This window comes from Megalobrama amblycephala, linkage group LG17 (genome assembly GCF_018812025.1).
Source record: "Megalobrama amblycephala isolate DHTTF-2021 linkage group LG17, ASM1881202v1, whole genome shotgun sequence".
Classification (NCBI taxonomy): domain Eukaryota; kingdom Metazoa; phylum Chordata; class Actinopteri; order Cypriniformes; family Xenocyprididae; genus Megalobrama; species Megalobrama amblycephala.
In genome coordinates, this window is record NC_063060.1 from 1,027,501 (window position 1) to 1,040,057 (window position 12,557).

The window sequence follows — 12,557 nt, forward strand, 5'->3', positions numbered from 1 at the left end:
AATCAGGAACGTCACGTGACCGTGTCATTAAATCAAATACGAGTGTCCGGCGTCCATCTTCTCGATCGTCCCCAAAGACTCATAAACCGTGAGCCAAACTCAATAAGTTAAAATCTGAATAATACAGGATAGAGATCTGCAGGTCAAAGGCAGCTCGTCTCGCTCGTCCCCCGCCAGCGTGTGTGTGTGTGTGTGTGTGTGTGTGTGTGTGCGTGTGTTTAAAGCAGGCTCGCCAGGCTTGTTGTGGGTCCGTTCTGAGCTTGAATCTGCACAGGAGGAGGGCCGTCCGTCCACTGAAACACACAAACACACGAACATTCAGAACAGAACAAATGTGCAAATGTAGATATTCATCAAATTAAACATGAAAACTCAAGACGTGTCAGCTGACTGTGTCAGTAATGATGCTGCGAACGACTGATGGAGAAACAAAGCTTTTTGAAACTGGTTCTCAAAATGATTCACTGTTTTGAATCGCTCTAAACGGCACTCGCTGGCGACTCCTGCTGGTCAGAACATTGGGAATGAAAACGTGCATAAAAACAAATGTTTTATTGAAAATGTAATAAATCTTTTATATGAAGTGCTGGTATAATACATGTTATTTTATTAAATTGTAGGGCTTGTTTTGTTTGTTTATGAAGTTTGATTAGGCTAATAAGTGCCACAGAATAAAACAAAAACTGTGGCTTTTAAAATCGCAATTATGAAAAATAAAGATAGAATTGTAAGATTTAAACTTTTGAGTTTATATCAATTCTGAGAAGTTACAATTGTGACAAAAAGTCGATTTTTCAATTTTTTTATTCTGTGGCAGAAACATACGGAAGATGATTAGGACCAAGCAATAATAAAAAAATTAAACCATCTCAAGATTAAACTCGTTAAATTCTGAGGAAGAAAAAAATCTGAAATACAATGTTAAGAATAAAACCATTACATTTTGAGAATGAAGTCGAAAAGTGTCCTTAAATTGAGAAATAAGTCGAAATAAAATGTTGAAAATAACCATTAAATAAAAAAAAAAAAATAAAAAAATCACGTTTCAAGAAAAAACATTAAATTTCGAGAAAAAATGTTGAGAATAAACTCATTAAATTGAGAATAAAGTCGTTGCTCACAATTCTGACTTTTTTGAGTTTATATCATCAATTCTGAGAAGCAAAGTTACAATTGTGACAAAAAGTCACAATAAAATTTTCAATTTTTTTATTCTGTGGCAGAAACATACAGAAGATGATTAGGGCCAAGCAATAATAAAAAAATTAAACCATCTCAAGATTAAAGTCATTATAATGCAAGATTAAACTTGTTAAATTCTGAGGAAGAAAAAAATCTGAAATACAATGTTAAGAATAAAATCATTACATTTTGAAAATAAAGTCATGTTTTGAAAAAAGTGTCCTTAAATTGAGAAATAAGTCGAAATAAAATGTTCAAAATATGCATTAAATAAAATTTTAAAAAAATCAAGTTTCAAGAAAAAACATTAAATTTCGAGAAAAAATGTTGAGAATAAACTCATTAAATTGAGAATAAAGTCGTTGCTCACAATTCTGACTTTTTTGAGTTTACATCAATTCTGAGAAGCAAAGTTACAATTGTGACAAAAAGTCACAATAAAATTTTAAATTTTTTGTTTCTGTGGCAAAACATAAGAAGATGATTAGGGCCAAGCAATAATAAAAAAATTAAACCATCTCAAGATTAAAGTCATTATAATGCAAGATTAAACTCTGAAAATATAATCTGAAATATAATGTTAAGAATAAAATCATTACATTTTGAGAAAAAAGTCATGTTTCGAAAAAAGTGTCCTTAAATTGAGAAATAAGTCGAAATAAAATGTTGAAAATAACCTTTACATTAAAAAAAAAAAAAAAATCAAGTTTCAAGAAAAAACATTAAATTTCGAGAAAAAAAGTTGAAAAAATGTTGAGAATAAACTCATTGCTTTTTGAGAAAAACTCAAAAAAAAAAAAAAAAAAAAATCAAGACTTTTCCTCTAAATTTAAGGAGTTTTTTCTTGAAACGTGACATTCTCAAAATGTAATGATTTTATTCTCAACACTGTATTTCGACTTTTTAATCTCAGATTATGACGACTTTAAACTTGAGATTTATTTTTAATTTTTTATTATTCCTTGGCCCTAATCCTCTTCCATAACTCTTCCTTTTTATTATGCAAATGTGTGATCAGAAATACTGATCAGAGATCAGGTCAAAACCGTTTAGACGTCTTACGTCTCGTTTACTGAAATCACGTGACTTTTGCAGTTTGATGATTCTCAAATGATTGGAAGCTTCATGAAGCAGTGTTTCCATCAGTAGAGCAGTTAGTGATGGTGTGTGTGTGTGTGTGTGTGTGTGGTGAAGACTGCGTACGCTGATGAGGTTGTGTTCGGGCAGGCTGCAGGCGGCGATGTGATCCTGCAGGAGCTGCTGGGAGAAGTTCTGGTGCATCTGTGCAGCCTCGTGCGCATCCATGGAGTTCCCACAGGCCTTGTTGAGATCTGGACAGAGACACAGTCTGAGCTCAGAGCCGTCGCTCTACACATACAGATGTCCAGAAGAGTTCCTGTGTGTGTTCGGTGAGACAGGAAGTCACTCACCCTTCAGCAGAGCTGAGGACCAGAGCTGCACGGACATGTCTGGGATCTTACTGGCCAACTGCATCGCTGGAACCACCATGTTGTTGCTCTCCTGAACACAAACAAATAAAATAAATAAATGCTAATTGAAAAACCTAAAATTAAGAAAACTAGAAATATTGCCTTAGCAAAAAATCTGAAATAAGTTTAAGTTGAAGCAATGAAATTATTAACTGGAAATCAAATAAAAACTAAAACTAAGACTGAAATAAAAATAAATTAAACCTAAATAGCAATATTTAAAAAAAACAAACAAAAAAAAAACTAATAAAATAACAAGCACACAATTAAACAAAAATAAACATATAAACTAAAAATATAAAAATATTAATAATACTAAAATAAAAAGTAAACTAACTGCCTTTTGTGAACACCCAATTCATACACTGAAACATTATTATTATAAAACTAAAATTAGCTTCTATGAAGTTACATTATTTTTTTCCTACTCACTAATATACTTTTAAATTTATATTTATTTATATTTGTATTTATTTTATTTTAATCTAATCAAATCTTAATCAATTTAATACATCAATAACATACTAATTTTTTATTTTAATCTTTATCTTTAATCTTTTTTTTTATTTTAATTTGTATTAATCTAATTTATTCAGTTATTTTAACCTCATTACTTATTACCTTTATTATTATTATTATTATTACACAGTGTAATATAACAGTTTCTCCTGAATGAGGTGTGTGTGTGTGTTTTACCCTGTGGTTCCCCAGCACATAGAATATGTGTCCCAGCAGCACCAGAGAGCAGGCCGTCAGACGGTTCAGATCCTCAGCGTTAGACATCTTCAGCGTCTCACGCAGGAAGCGCCTACACAAACACACACACAAACACAGAGGAGAGACGGTCAATACTCAGCATCAGTGACACACACATCACTCACACACCTACACACACAGGAAGAGGAATCTCACTTGGCTTCATTGTAGCGTCCCTGGAAGAAGGAGAGCAGCCCGCGGATGTAGAAAGCCGCTGCGCGCAGACAGTGAGAGCTGGAAAAGAGTCACGAAAAGTGTTCAAACTGTGGCATCATTATAATAAACAGGAAAATAACAGAATAAATGATTCAAACTTCATCAAACTCAGATTCAGCTGTAAAGCAGCTCTACAGAAGACAATATTCAGATCAACTGGACTGTTTTGAATTCAAGCAGCGTCTTTTCACATATTCACTCATTTGTTAGGAATCATCTGCTAAACTGACTCTACTCGAGTCTGATTATGATCAGTTTTACCTGACGGGGAAGTTGTGGTCCGGGTTTATCCGCTCTAATAGACTGTACAGCTGCACAAACGAAGGGACAAGAAGAAATTACAGTCATTAGTCAGTCATTATTATTGATAAATCATAAATAAATTCCACGATTGACTGACCTCTTGATGTCTGTTGCCCTCTCTGATGTACACACTCGCCAGATTGGTCACGATGAACGTCCACAGCTCCTGATGCGTGGTGAGCTGCACACACACACACACACACACACACACACACACACACACACACACACACACACACAGATGAATGAGCTCAGCACTCTCATGTTTATCAGAACAGAGCGACAGTAGAGGCTTTACGGCTCTCACCCGCAGTGCTGTAGTGAACTGGGCCTCAGCGTTGTCCATGCAGTTCACAGAGATACAGTACAAACCCTGAAACACACCAACATCACATGATCAACACGACACGCATCACACACCCTACTGAAGAAACAGGACATATCAGCACAAAACTCACATATTCTTCATAGAACTGCACGATTAATCAATAAAACCCAACATCTCTTCTCTGATGATGAGGGCGGGGCAACCTGTCACTCACATGAGATCCACCAATAGCAAACCACAACCATCCAATCAATTCCCCACAGACATAATCAAGCCCCGCCCTACATTTGTTCTTGTTTGAGCAGCAGTTTCACTCTGATATATGACACAATAGAGAAGAAAAGACGAGCGCAACTTTCTTTTGACGCCGACTTTAATGGCTCCCTGCAGTTTTCCATCAAAATAAAAGTTTGGTGGTTTAATGTTTGAAAAGAAATTAAGAAGCCCCTGTTGTATCCGTTTTCTTCATCTTTATTATTATTCTTCCCAAATGGGAGTCAATGGCAGCCATATTAACAGAACATGAGAAAAATGATGAAATTTGGCACAATTGTAGAGATGGTAAAGAATAGTGATTTGACCATTTTTGGAGTCTCTAGGACCAACTCTATAACGCCACCACCAGTTCAAAAATTGCATTCAGGTTTTTTGCTACTAATTTTGTCCATTTCTTACGAAAAATGACTCTGATGATCTTTGGACCGAGCTGCACAGAAATGACTTTGAGCGTATTTTTTTATTCATCTTTGTTCAAAAGTTGTGATGTCGCAAATTTAACAAGGTTGACCCGAAATTGGCCAAACTTTGAGCAATCGAAATGAAAATTGGTAAGCTTCATCAGATCCATGATCTGAGGGTCCATGTCAAATTTGGGAACAGCGCCACCATCAGGTCATGAGATCTGAAAAATTTTAATTGATCTGAAAATTATTAAAATCATCTTGGGGTCTATGTAATGACAAATCCAGGGATACCGATTTTGCCAGGATTGGAAGAACCATATGACCGACATTTTGAATTGTGTCATAAATTTCATTATCTTTTAAACTATTTGACATATCAGCACAAAATTCGTTAATTATCATCATCATCAGCATGTCCTGAAGGTACCTGAGAAGTTTGAACAGCTCCACCTAGTGTTCCAGAGATATAAGGATTTTTGCACAAACGTTTATAACTTTTGAAAACATTGTCCAAAATTTGTTTTCTCTGTCGTTTCGTTCCCTGGCTAATGCTTATTCTGATGATGTGTCATATGCCATTTTCCTTAAATGTGCCTGTCCACCATATTGAAGTAAATGAAAAATAATTTTTCTTCTACTCCTCCTACAAAATTGTCCAAAATCAGCTAAGATAATCTTTGGGCCGAGCCGTACAGAAATGACTGAACGGATATTTTTGATATTCGCTACCGTTCCCGAGACCATTTGTCTCCAAATGTGACCTTGCTTGTGTTTGTTGTCTTATGCTAATCAGCTTAGCATGCCAATTGGTTAGTTGTAAAAGTTGCTTCTGAAAAAGTCTTTCTGAGACAAACCCTTTAGGGGTTTGGCCCCTGTATTGCTGCTTGCAGCTATATTATTAGTATTGTAATTTTATTATTGTGATGTAAAAAAAAAATCTTAAGATGTTCATTTATTTTAATTCCATTATTTAGAAATGTTTATTTTTATTTAATAATATTAGTAATAGTAATAATAATAATTTAAATCAGGTATAAAGATTTTGGCCAAATGTACCAGCCCTAAATATAAGCACAGCAAATGGGATTTTTTTTTTCTCCTTACTTTTTAAATCACAATTGCAATTTTACCAAATCGTGCAGCCCTAATTCTTCATATAAATAAGTGTCTCAGCACAGTTAGTGTTTTCCTCACCAGCAGCGTGTGAAGCTGAGCGGCGTGATTGGAGAAGAGCCGTGGAGACTGCTGACACAGCTGACACACCTGAGAGATCTGTCAACACACACACACACACGTGTTACACAGCACACAATCATCAGGAACAACACACTACAGTTTCGATCACACACACACACACACACACACACACTCCTGCAGCGCCGTGGCCTTGTGTCCCGTCACCAGACGACACATGATGATGTGCTCCAGCAGAATGACTTGAAATGACGACAGGATGGGGCTGCAGTCCAGCACTGGCAAACACACAGAAACATCAGTCATCACACACATCAGCATCTGTGTGTGTCTGTGTGTGTTCAATCATGTGACCAGACTCACTCTTGAGCTTCTCTAACTGCATGAGGGCTTTATCAGTGTATTTCTGGGCCTTCTCCAGGTATCCAGCCTGCATCGAGTGCATGACCGTCACCTGAAACAATCACACACAGCCATCAAATCAGCGAAGGGTAAAGCAGATGTCTAAATTCTCAGAGTCAGAGATGAAGATGTCGCTCACCAGATAGACGAGGACACACATGTGCTCCTTGGGAAGCCAGTGGAAGAGGTCGGCCGAGTTACTGGGCAGGATTTCATCATCGTGGAGTGTGGAGATGGTCTGGATGCACTGCTGGAGCTGCTTCAGACACGGCTTGACGCTCTTCACCTGCACACAGCATCACAGCACACTCGGGTCAACACCACCGACAGCATTCACTGCCGTCTGCCGGCTCTAATGCAACCAAACATCAATCCTCTGTGTCTCTCTGTGAATGGTGCAGACGCACGGTTTCATTTCCTACACACACTGAAGCATGCGTGACGCTCACAGTGTTTTGAGTCACTTCATCAGCATTTTACTGTTTCATTTGATATCATAAACACACAGAAACTCAAAGGTCTTCACTGCAACCTGTCAAAATAAAAGTTCGGTTTAACTTGAAGAAATTGTGACAGAAATATATTAATATTGTACAGTAGAATTTAGTTACGTCTCAATTTAATAATATTAACACTAATAATAATAATAATAATAATAATAATAAATTATTTACATTATTTTTAAGATATAATCAAAATTTTTTCGTCCATGTTTTAATTTTAACAGTAAAGCTCTGTTGAGCAGCACTTTGTTTCACAAAAATGTTTAATTTCATAGGATTAAAAGATAAATTAATGTTTTATGCCTTCATTTGATTGCCAAAAAAATTAAAATACACAACATAGAATTTCTGAAAAAATATAATAAATTGTTGTTTTTATGAATTCAATTAATTAGAAATGCTTTTTGATTATTAAAATTTAATTAAACAATAAAAATGGAATCCAGACAACTTAAAACAGGAAACAGAATTTTGTACAAAAAAAAAAAAAAAAATTCATAAAATGGTAAATATGTAATTTGTTAAAATTTTAATAAAGTTTTCTGCTAAATTGTATAAGTTTTAGGACTTCAATTGATTGGACATGCTTTTTGATTACCAAAATTTAATTCAAACATTAAAATGGAGTCAAAAAAAAGAAAGAAAAAAAGAAAAAAAAAAAGAAATCCAGAACAATTAAAACATAAAAAACGGAATTTGGAAAAAAAAAAAACTTATTTCATAGGGCCCTAAAAATTTTATTAAATATATTTTTTTAAATGCACGTTTTTTGATTACCAAAATTTAAATTAAACATTAAAATGGAGTCCAAAAAAAAAAAAAAAAAAAAAAAAGTTCACTGAGATTATTTTATACATTAAATGCTTAATTTTAAGGACATTTATTTACTTTTGTACAGGAAACTGCACTTGATGACCAGCTGCTATAAAGCTTCAGAACTTGTTTGTAGGTTCAAACAGACCCATTTTATCGGCTTCTGTTCGCTCAAGCACAGAATCTCAGTGCATTTGTCAGTGAAATACAGCTCAAAATAAATTCTGTTTGTGTCAGAGAAGGTTGGTGGGAATGACACTCACCTGTCCGGCATCCAGGTAATGCGTCACCTGCAGCACCAGGAAGAAAACACGCAGGGACTCCTTCTGGATGGGGTTTCCCTGCCAGGTTTCCACGATCTGCCCGCACAGCGTCAGGAGCGGATGAACCTCCTGCAGCTTACGCTCCATCAACAGCAACTACAAACACAGAGTGTGATTCAGCAGCGCTTTCAACAGGTCACATGACCAGAAAAGCCATTCAAGCCAGTATTTGCTGATGTACTGTAGAGCGAGTGAACACTGATACTCACCATGCCTTTGCTCAGCAGGAAAAGAGCGCTCTGTGAAAATAAAGTTTAATCAGTTACATGTCGCTGAATTTAAACGTCCACGTCTCAAATGCATGTGATGTTCTGAAAGTCACCTGGTGTATTCAGATCCCACGACTCTGGCATATTCAGCGCCAACTCCCAGCAGATCGCAGGCCGACACCAGATCCTTCTCTAGCGTGTGAAGTTGCTGTAGAGAAACAAACACCCTCGAGCTGTTAGAATGACGTCGCTCACCAAGAAAGACTGGCTTGTTTGAGATTCATCAGCGCACGTCTTTACAACTTTCATCAGACTTGCATTAGGGGTGTTGAAATTCGTTTCTACGATGCGGACGTGGACGATTCTGCATCAATGTAGTAATAATCGATTATAACCTGCTGACTATTCTCTGACGTTATTCGTCACTTACGCACTTCTCACGCTAGCGTTAAATGGCAGAGGGAGGCAAAACTCAAAAGCGAGCAATAAAAAAAACAAAAAAAAACATTATTTTATAATTTATAAAAATTATAATTTCATTAAAAAAATATATATATAAAATCTCGCATGTGCGCGAGTGTGTGTGAGAGAGTGTGTGAGAAAGAGCGTGTGCGAGAGCGAGTTTGTGCGTGCGAGTGTGTGAGTGTGTACAGTACAGTCAAAAGTTTGGAACCACTAAGATTTTTAATGTTTTTAAAAGAAGTTTCGTCTGCTCACCAAGGCTACATTTATTTAATTAAAAATACAGTAAAAAACAGTAATATTGTGAAATATTATTACAATTTAAAATAACTGTTTTCTATTTGAATATATTTCACAAAGTAATTTATTCCTGTGATGCAAAGCTGAATTTTCAGCATCGTTACTCCAGTCTTCAGTGTCACATGATCCTTCAGAAATCATTCTAATATGCTGATCTGCTGCTCAAGAAACATTTAATGTGTACAATTGTACAAAATATTTGTGTACAATATTTTTTTTCAGGATTATTTGATGAATAGAAAGTTCAAAAGAACAGTGTTTATCTGAAATCTAATCTTTTGCAACATTATAAATGTCTTTACTGCCACTTTTGATTGATTTAATGCATCCTTGCTGAATAAAAGTATTCATTTCTTTAATTTCTTTTCAAAAAAATAAAAATAAAAATTCTTACTGACCCCAAACTTTTGAACGGTAGTGTATAATGCTACAGAAGCTTTGTATTTCAGATAAATGCTGTTCTTTTGAACTTTCTATTCATCAAGGAATCCTGAAAAAAAAAGTACACAACTGTTTTCAACATTGAAAATAATCATAAATGTTTCTTGAGCAGCAGATCAGCATATTAGAATGATTTCTGAAGGATCATGTGACACTGAAGACTGGCGTAATGATGCTGAAAATTCAGCTTTGCATCACAGGAATAAATTACTTTGTCAAATATATTTAAATAGTACACAGTTATTTTAAATTGTAATAATATTTCACAATATTACTGTTTTTACTGTATTTTTAATTAAATAAATGTAGCCTTGGTGAGCTTTCTTTTAAAAACATTAAAATCTTAGTGGTTCCAAACTTTTGGACTGTACTGTATATGCGAGTGTGTCTGCGTGAGAGAGCGTGAATGTGTGAGTGTGTGCATGCAAGTGTGTATTAGAGAAAGAGCGTGTGCGTGAGATTGCGTTTGTGCGTGCGAGTGTGTGAGAGAGCACGAGTGTGTACACATGAGTGAGTACGTGCGAGTGCGTGCATGTGTGTGCATGCAAATGTGTGTGAAAGGGAGTTCATAAATCTGACTGCTTGCATTCATTGACGAAAATGTAGCCATGTGCAGTAATACTGAAAATTGAGGATGCAATGCATCATGGAATCGAATCATTGACAGGATGATCATAATCGAACCGAATTGTGAGAACAGTGGCGATTCACACCCCTAACTTTCATCAAGTCGCATCACGCGTGTTTCAGGTGGGCTGTAATGAAGAGTTTGACGTACCGCCAGCTGAAACAGCAGTCTGCAGTGCCAGTACGGCGTCTGCTGCGAGATCTGGATGGCCTTCCGTAACAGCGGCTTCGCAGAATCAACCAAGTTCTAGAAAAGAGAAGAGCAAAAAATAATTTAACATGTTGGTGCATTACACATCAATGTTCATGTGTTAAATCACTCTTTGTGTGTGAGATATGTAGAGGATTCACATACAGGACGTCATGAATGAATGTGGACCGATCTGAAGAGAGCTTTTCACAATACATAGCTTTACAGAAAACTCAATCTCACCTGCTGGCAGTAAAGCTCTGACAGGAGACTCGCCGCCTCGAATTTAACATCCTCAAACTGCGCTACCTGTACACCTGTGCTAAGGAAAACTCGAATAAAACATTTATCATGTGCTGGAGATCAGCCAAAACTCAAACATCACAATCTCAACACAATTCAAGTTTGACATTTACTTCATAATGTGGTAAAGGATACTTGCTGTGAGATAAACCACTGAAAGAGAGACAGAAAGAGACATTAAAACATCACAGGGAAATCATAAATCACATTTATAAGTGTCAACAGCAGCGAATCGAACATAAAACACACAGGAAAGAAGAAAAACACTAGAGCTTCTTTCAAAAGACTCACATTATATATGATTCATAACAATAAGCTGTAAAAATCAATAGCATTTGAACGCATTCCATCATTGAATCTGTTAGGGTGAATTAACAACAACAACCACAACAATAATAATAATAATATTATGCCCGGGACTGCGGCCTTGTCGCTCGGCTGACGCCTCGGGCTTTCCTGCGCTCTCTCACCGCTTTCTCGAGGTGCGTGCGGGCCAGCTCACTGTTCTTCGTGTGGTGGTAGAGCACCGAGCCCAGTTGCAAATGCGTCCGGGCCTCCACTCTCTGCGGAGGCTTAAACTGGAATACGGCCTGCAGGCAGTGCACACACAAGCGGATTTTGGGAGGACTGGAGGTTCGAAAATGTTCGGCGAAACCGAGAAGAGCCAGATACCAGGAATCCGGGGCCTCTGCGCCTGCCGCCGCCATCATCACCACAACAACAACAACACGAGAGCTCAGGGAAATCTCGCGAGAGCGCAAACCGCGGCGAGAGTTCAACGGCCCTACCCTGAGAGCTTGGCTGAATCTCGCGAGAGGAGCAGATGAAGGGACGCTCGGGGTTTGGGTTTGACAAGAATCATAAAATGAATTTTATGACAATGATGATAATTGTTGTTAGTGTTTTTTTCCTTTTCTTTTAAGCTTTTAATAATAATAATTAAAAAAACGAATTAAAATAAAAATTAAAACAACCGTTTCGTCACATAAGAAAAATCATAATTATGACAAAATGTCAAAATTATAACATAAAAAGTCGAAATTATGACATAAAAAGTCATACTTATGACTCAGTATATCATAATTTCTACATTAATAACTTAGTATGTAATAATTTCGACTTTTTTCCTCATAATATCAACTTTTTATATAAAAAATGATTTTATTTTGTCTTTTTATGTGGCAAAAATGTGCTTCTACATCACAACATATACAAATAAATATATCAACTCATTTAAAAAGTCGAAATTATGACAAAAAGTAATACTTATGACTCAGTATATCATAATTTCTACATTAATAACTTAGTATGTAATAATTTCGACTTTTTTCCTCATAATATCATCTTTTTATATATATAAAAAACTATTTTATTTTGTTATAATTAAGATTTACTATAGCATGATTCTTTTTATGTGGCAAAAATGTGCTTCCATATCAAACATATAAGAAATACTGTATATCAACTCGAAATTATGACATAGAAAAGTCATACTTATGACTCAGTATATCATGATTTCTACATTAATCTCATAATTATAACTCAGTATGTAATAAAATAAACTTTTCACCTCATATCAAATTTTTATATAAACATTATTTTTTGTCAGCATATTTAAGATACTAAAGCATGATTCATTTTGTGATGAAAATTTGCTTCCATATCACAATGCATACAAATATATCGACTCATTTAACAAGTCGAAAATATGACATAAAAAGTCATAATTTCTGCATTAATCTCATAATTATAACTTTAGTATGTAATAATTTTGACTTTTTACCTCATAATATACTTTTTTAAATAAAAAAGTTGATTTTATTTTGTCATAA

At 35.6% G+C, this 12,557-nt stretch overlaps 1 protein-coding gene across 1 annotated transcript in view; it reads right to left on the bottom strand.

The window, feature by feature from the left end:
- mau2 (MAU2 sister chromatid cohesion factor) overlaps positions 1–11,548 on the bottom strand; it is a 12,500-nt gene extending 952 nt beyond the window's left edge. The window contains exons 1-19 of the mRNA XM_048163333.1: positions 11,196–11,548; positions 10,861–10,878; positions 10,666–10,731; positions 10,384–10,479; positions 8,516–8,610; positions 8,403–8,430; positions 8,134–8,289; positions 6,694–6,840; positions 6,516–6,606; positions 6,329–6,430; positions 6,153–6,232; positions 4,255–4,320; positions 4,045–4,128; positions 3,906–3,955; positions 3,585–3,662; positions 3,369–3,480; positions 2,613–2,703; positions 2,386–2,513; positions 1–293 (exon numbers count right to left, since the gene is read on the bottom strand). The exon at positions 1–293 is cut by the window's left edge and continues 952 nt beyond it. Coding sequence (XP_048019290.1) covers positions 219–293; positions 2,386–2,513; positions 2,613–2,703; positions 3,369–3,480; positions 3,585–3,662; positions 3,906–3,955; positions 4,045–4,128; positions 4,255–4,320; positions 6,153–6,232; positions 6,329–6,430; positions 6,516–6,606; positions 6,694–6,840; positions 8,134–8,289; positions 8,403–8,430; positions 8,516–8,610; positions 10,384–10,479; positions 10,666–10,731; positions 10,861–10,878; positions 11,196–11,435 — 1,803 coding nt within the window. The 5' untranslated portion in view covers positions 11,436–11,548 and the 3' untranslated portion in view covers positions 1–218. The remainder of the gene's footprint in view (positions 294–2,385; positions 2,514–2,612; positions 2,704–3,368; positions 3,481–3,584; positions 3,663–3,905; positions 3,956–4,044; positions 4,129–4,254; positions 4,321–6,152; positions 6,233–6,328; positions 6,431–6,515; positions 6,607–6,693; positions 6,841–8,133; positions 8,290–8,402; positions 8,431–8,515; positions 8,611–10,383; positions 10,480–10,665; positions 10,732–10,860; positions 10,879–11,195) is intronic.
- Positions 11,549–12,557: the final 1,009 nt, after the last annotated feature.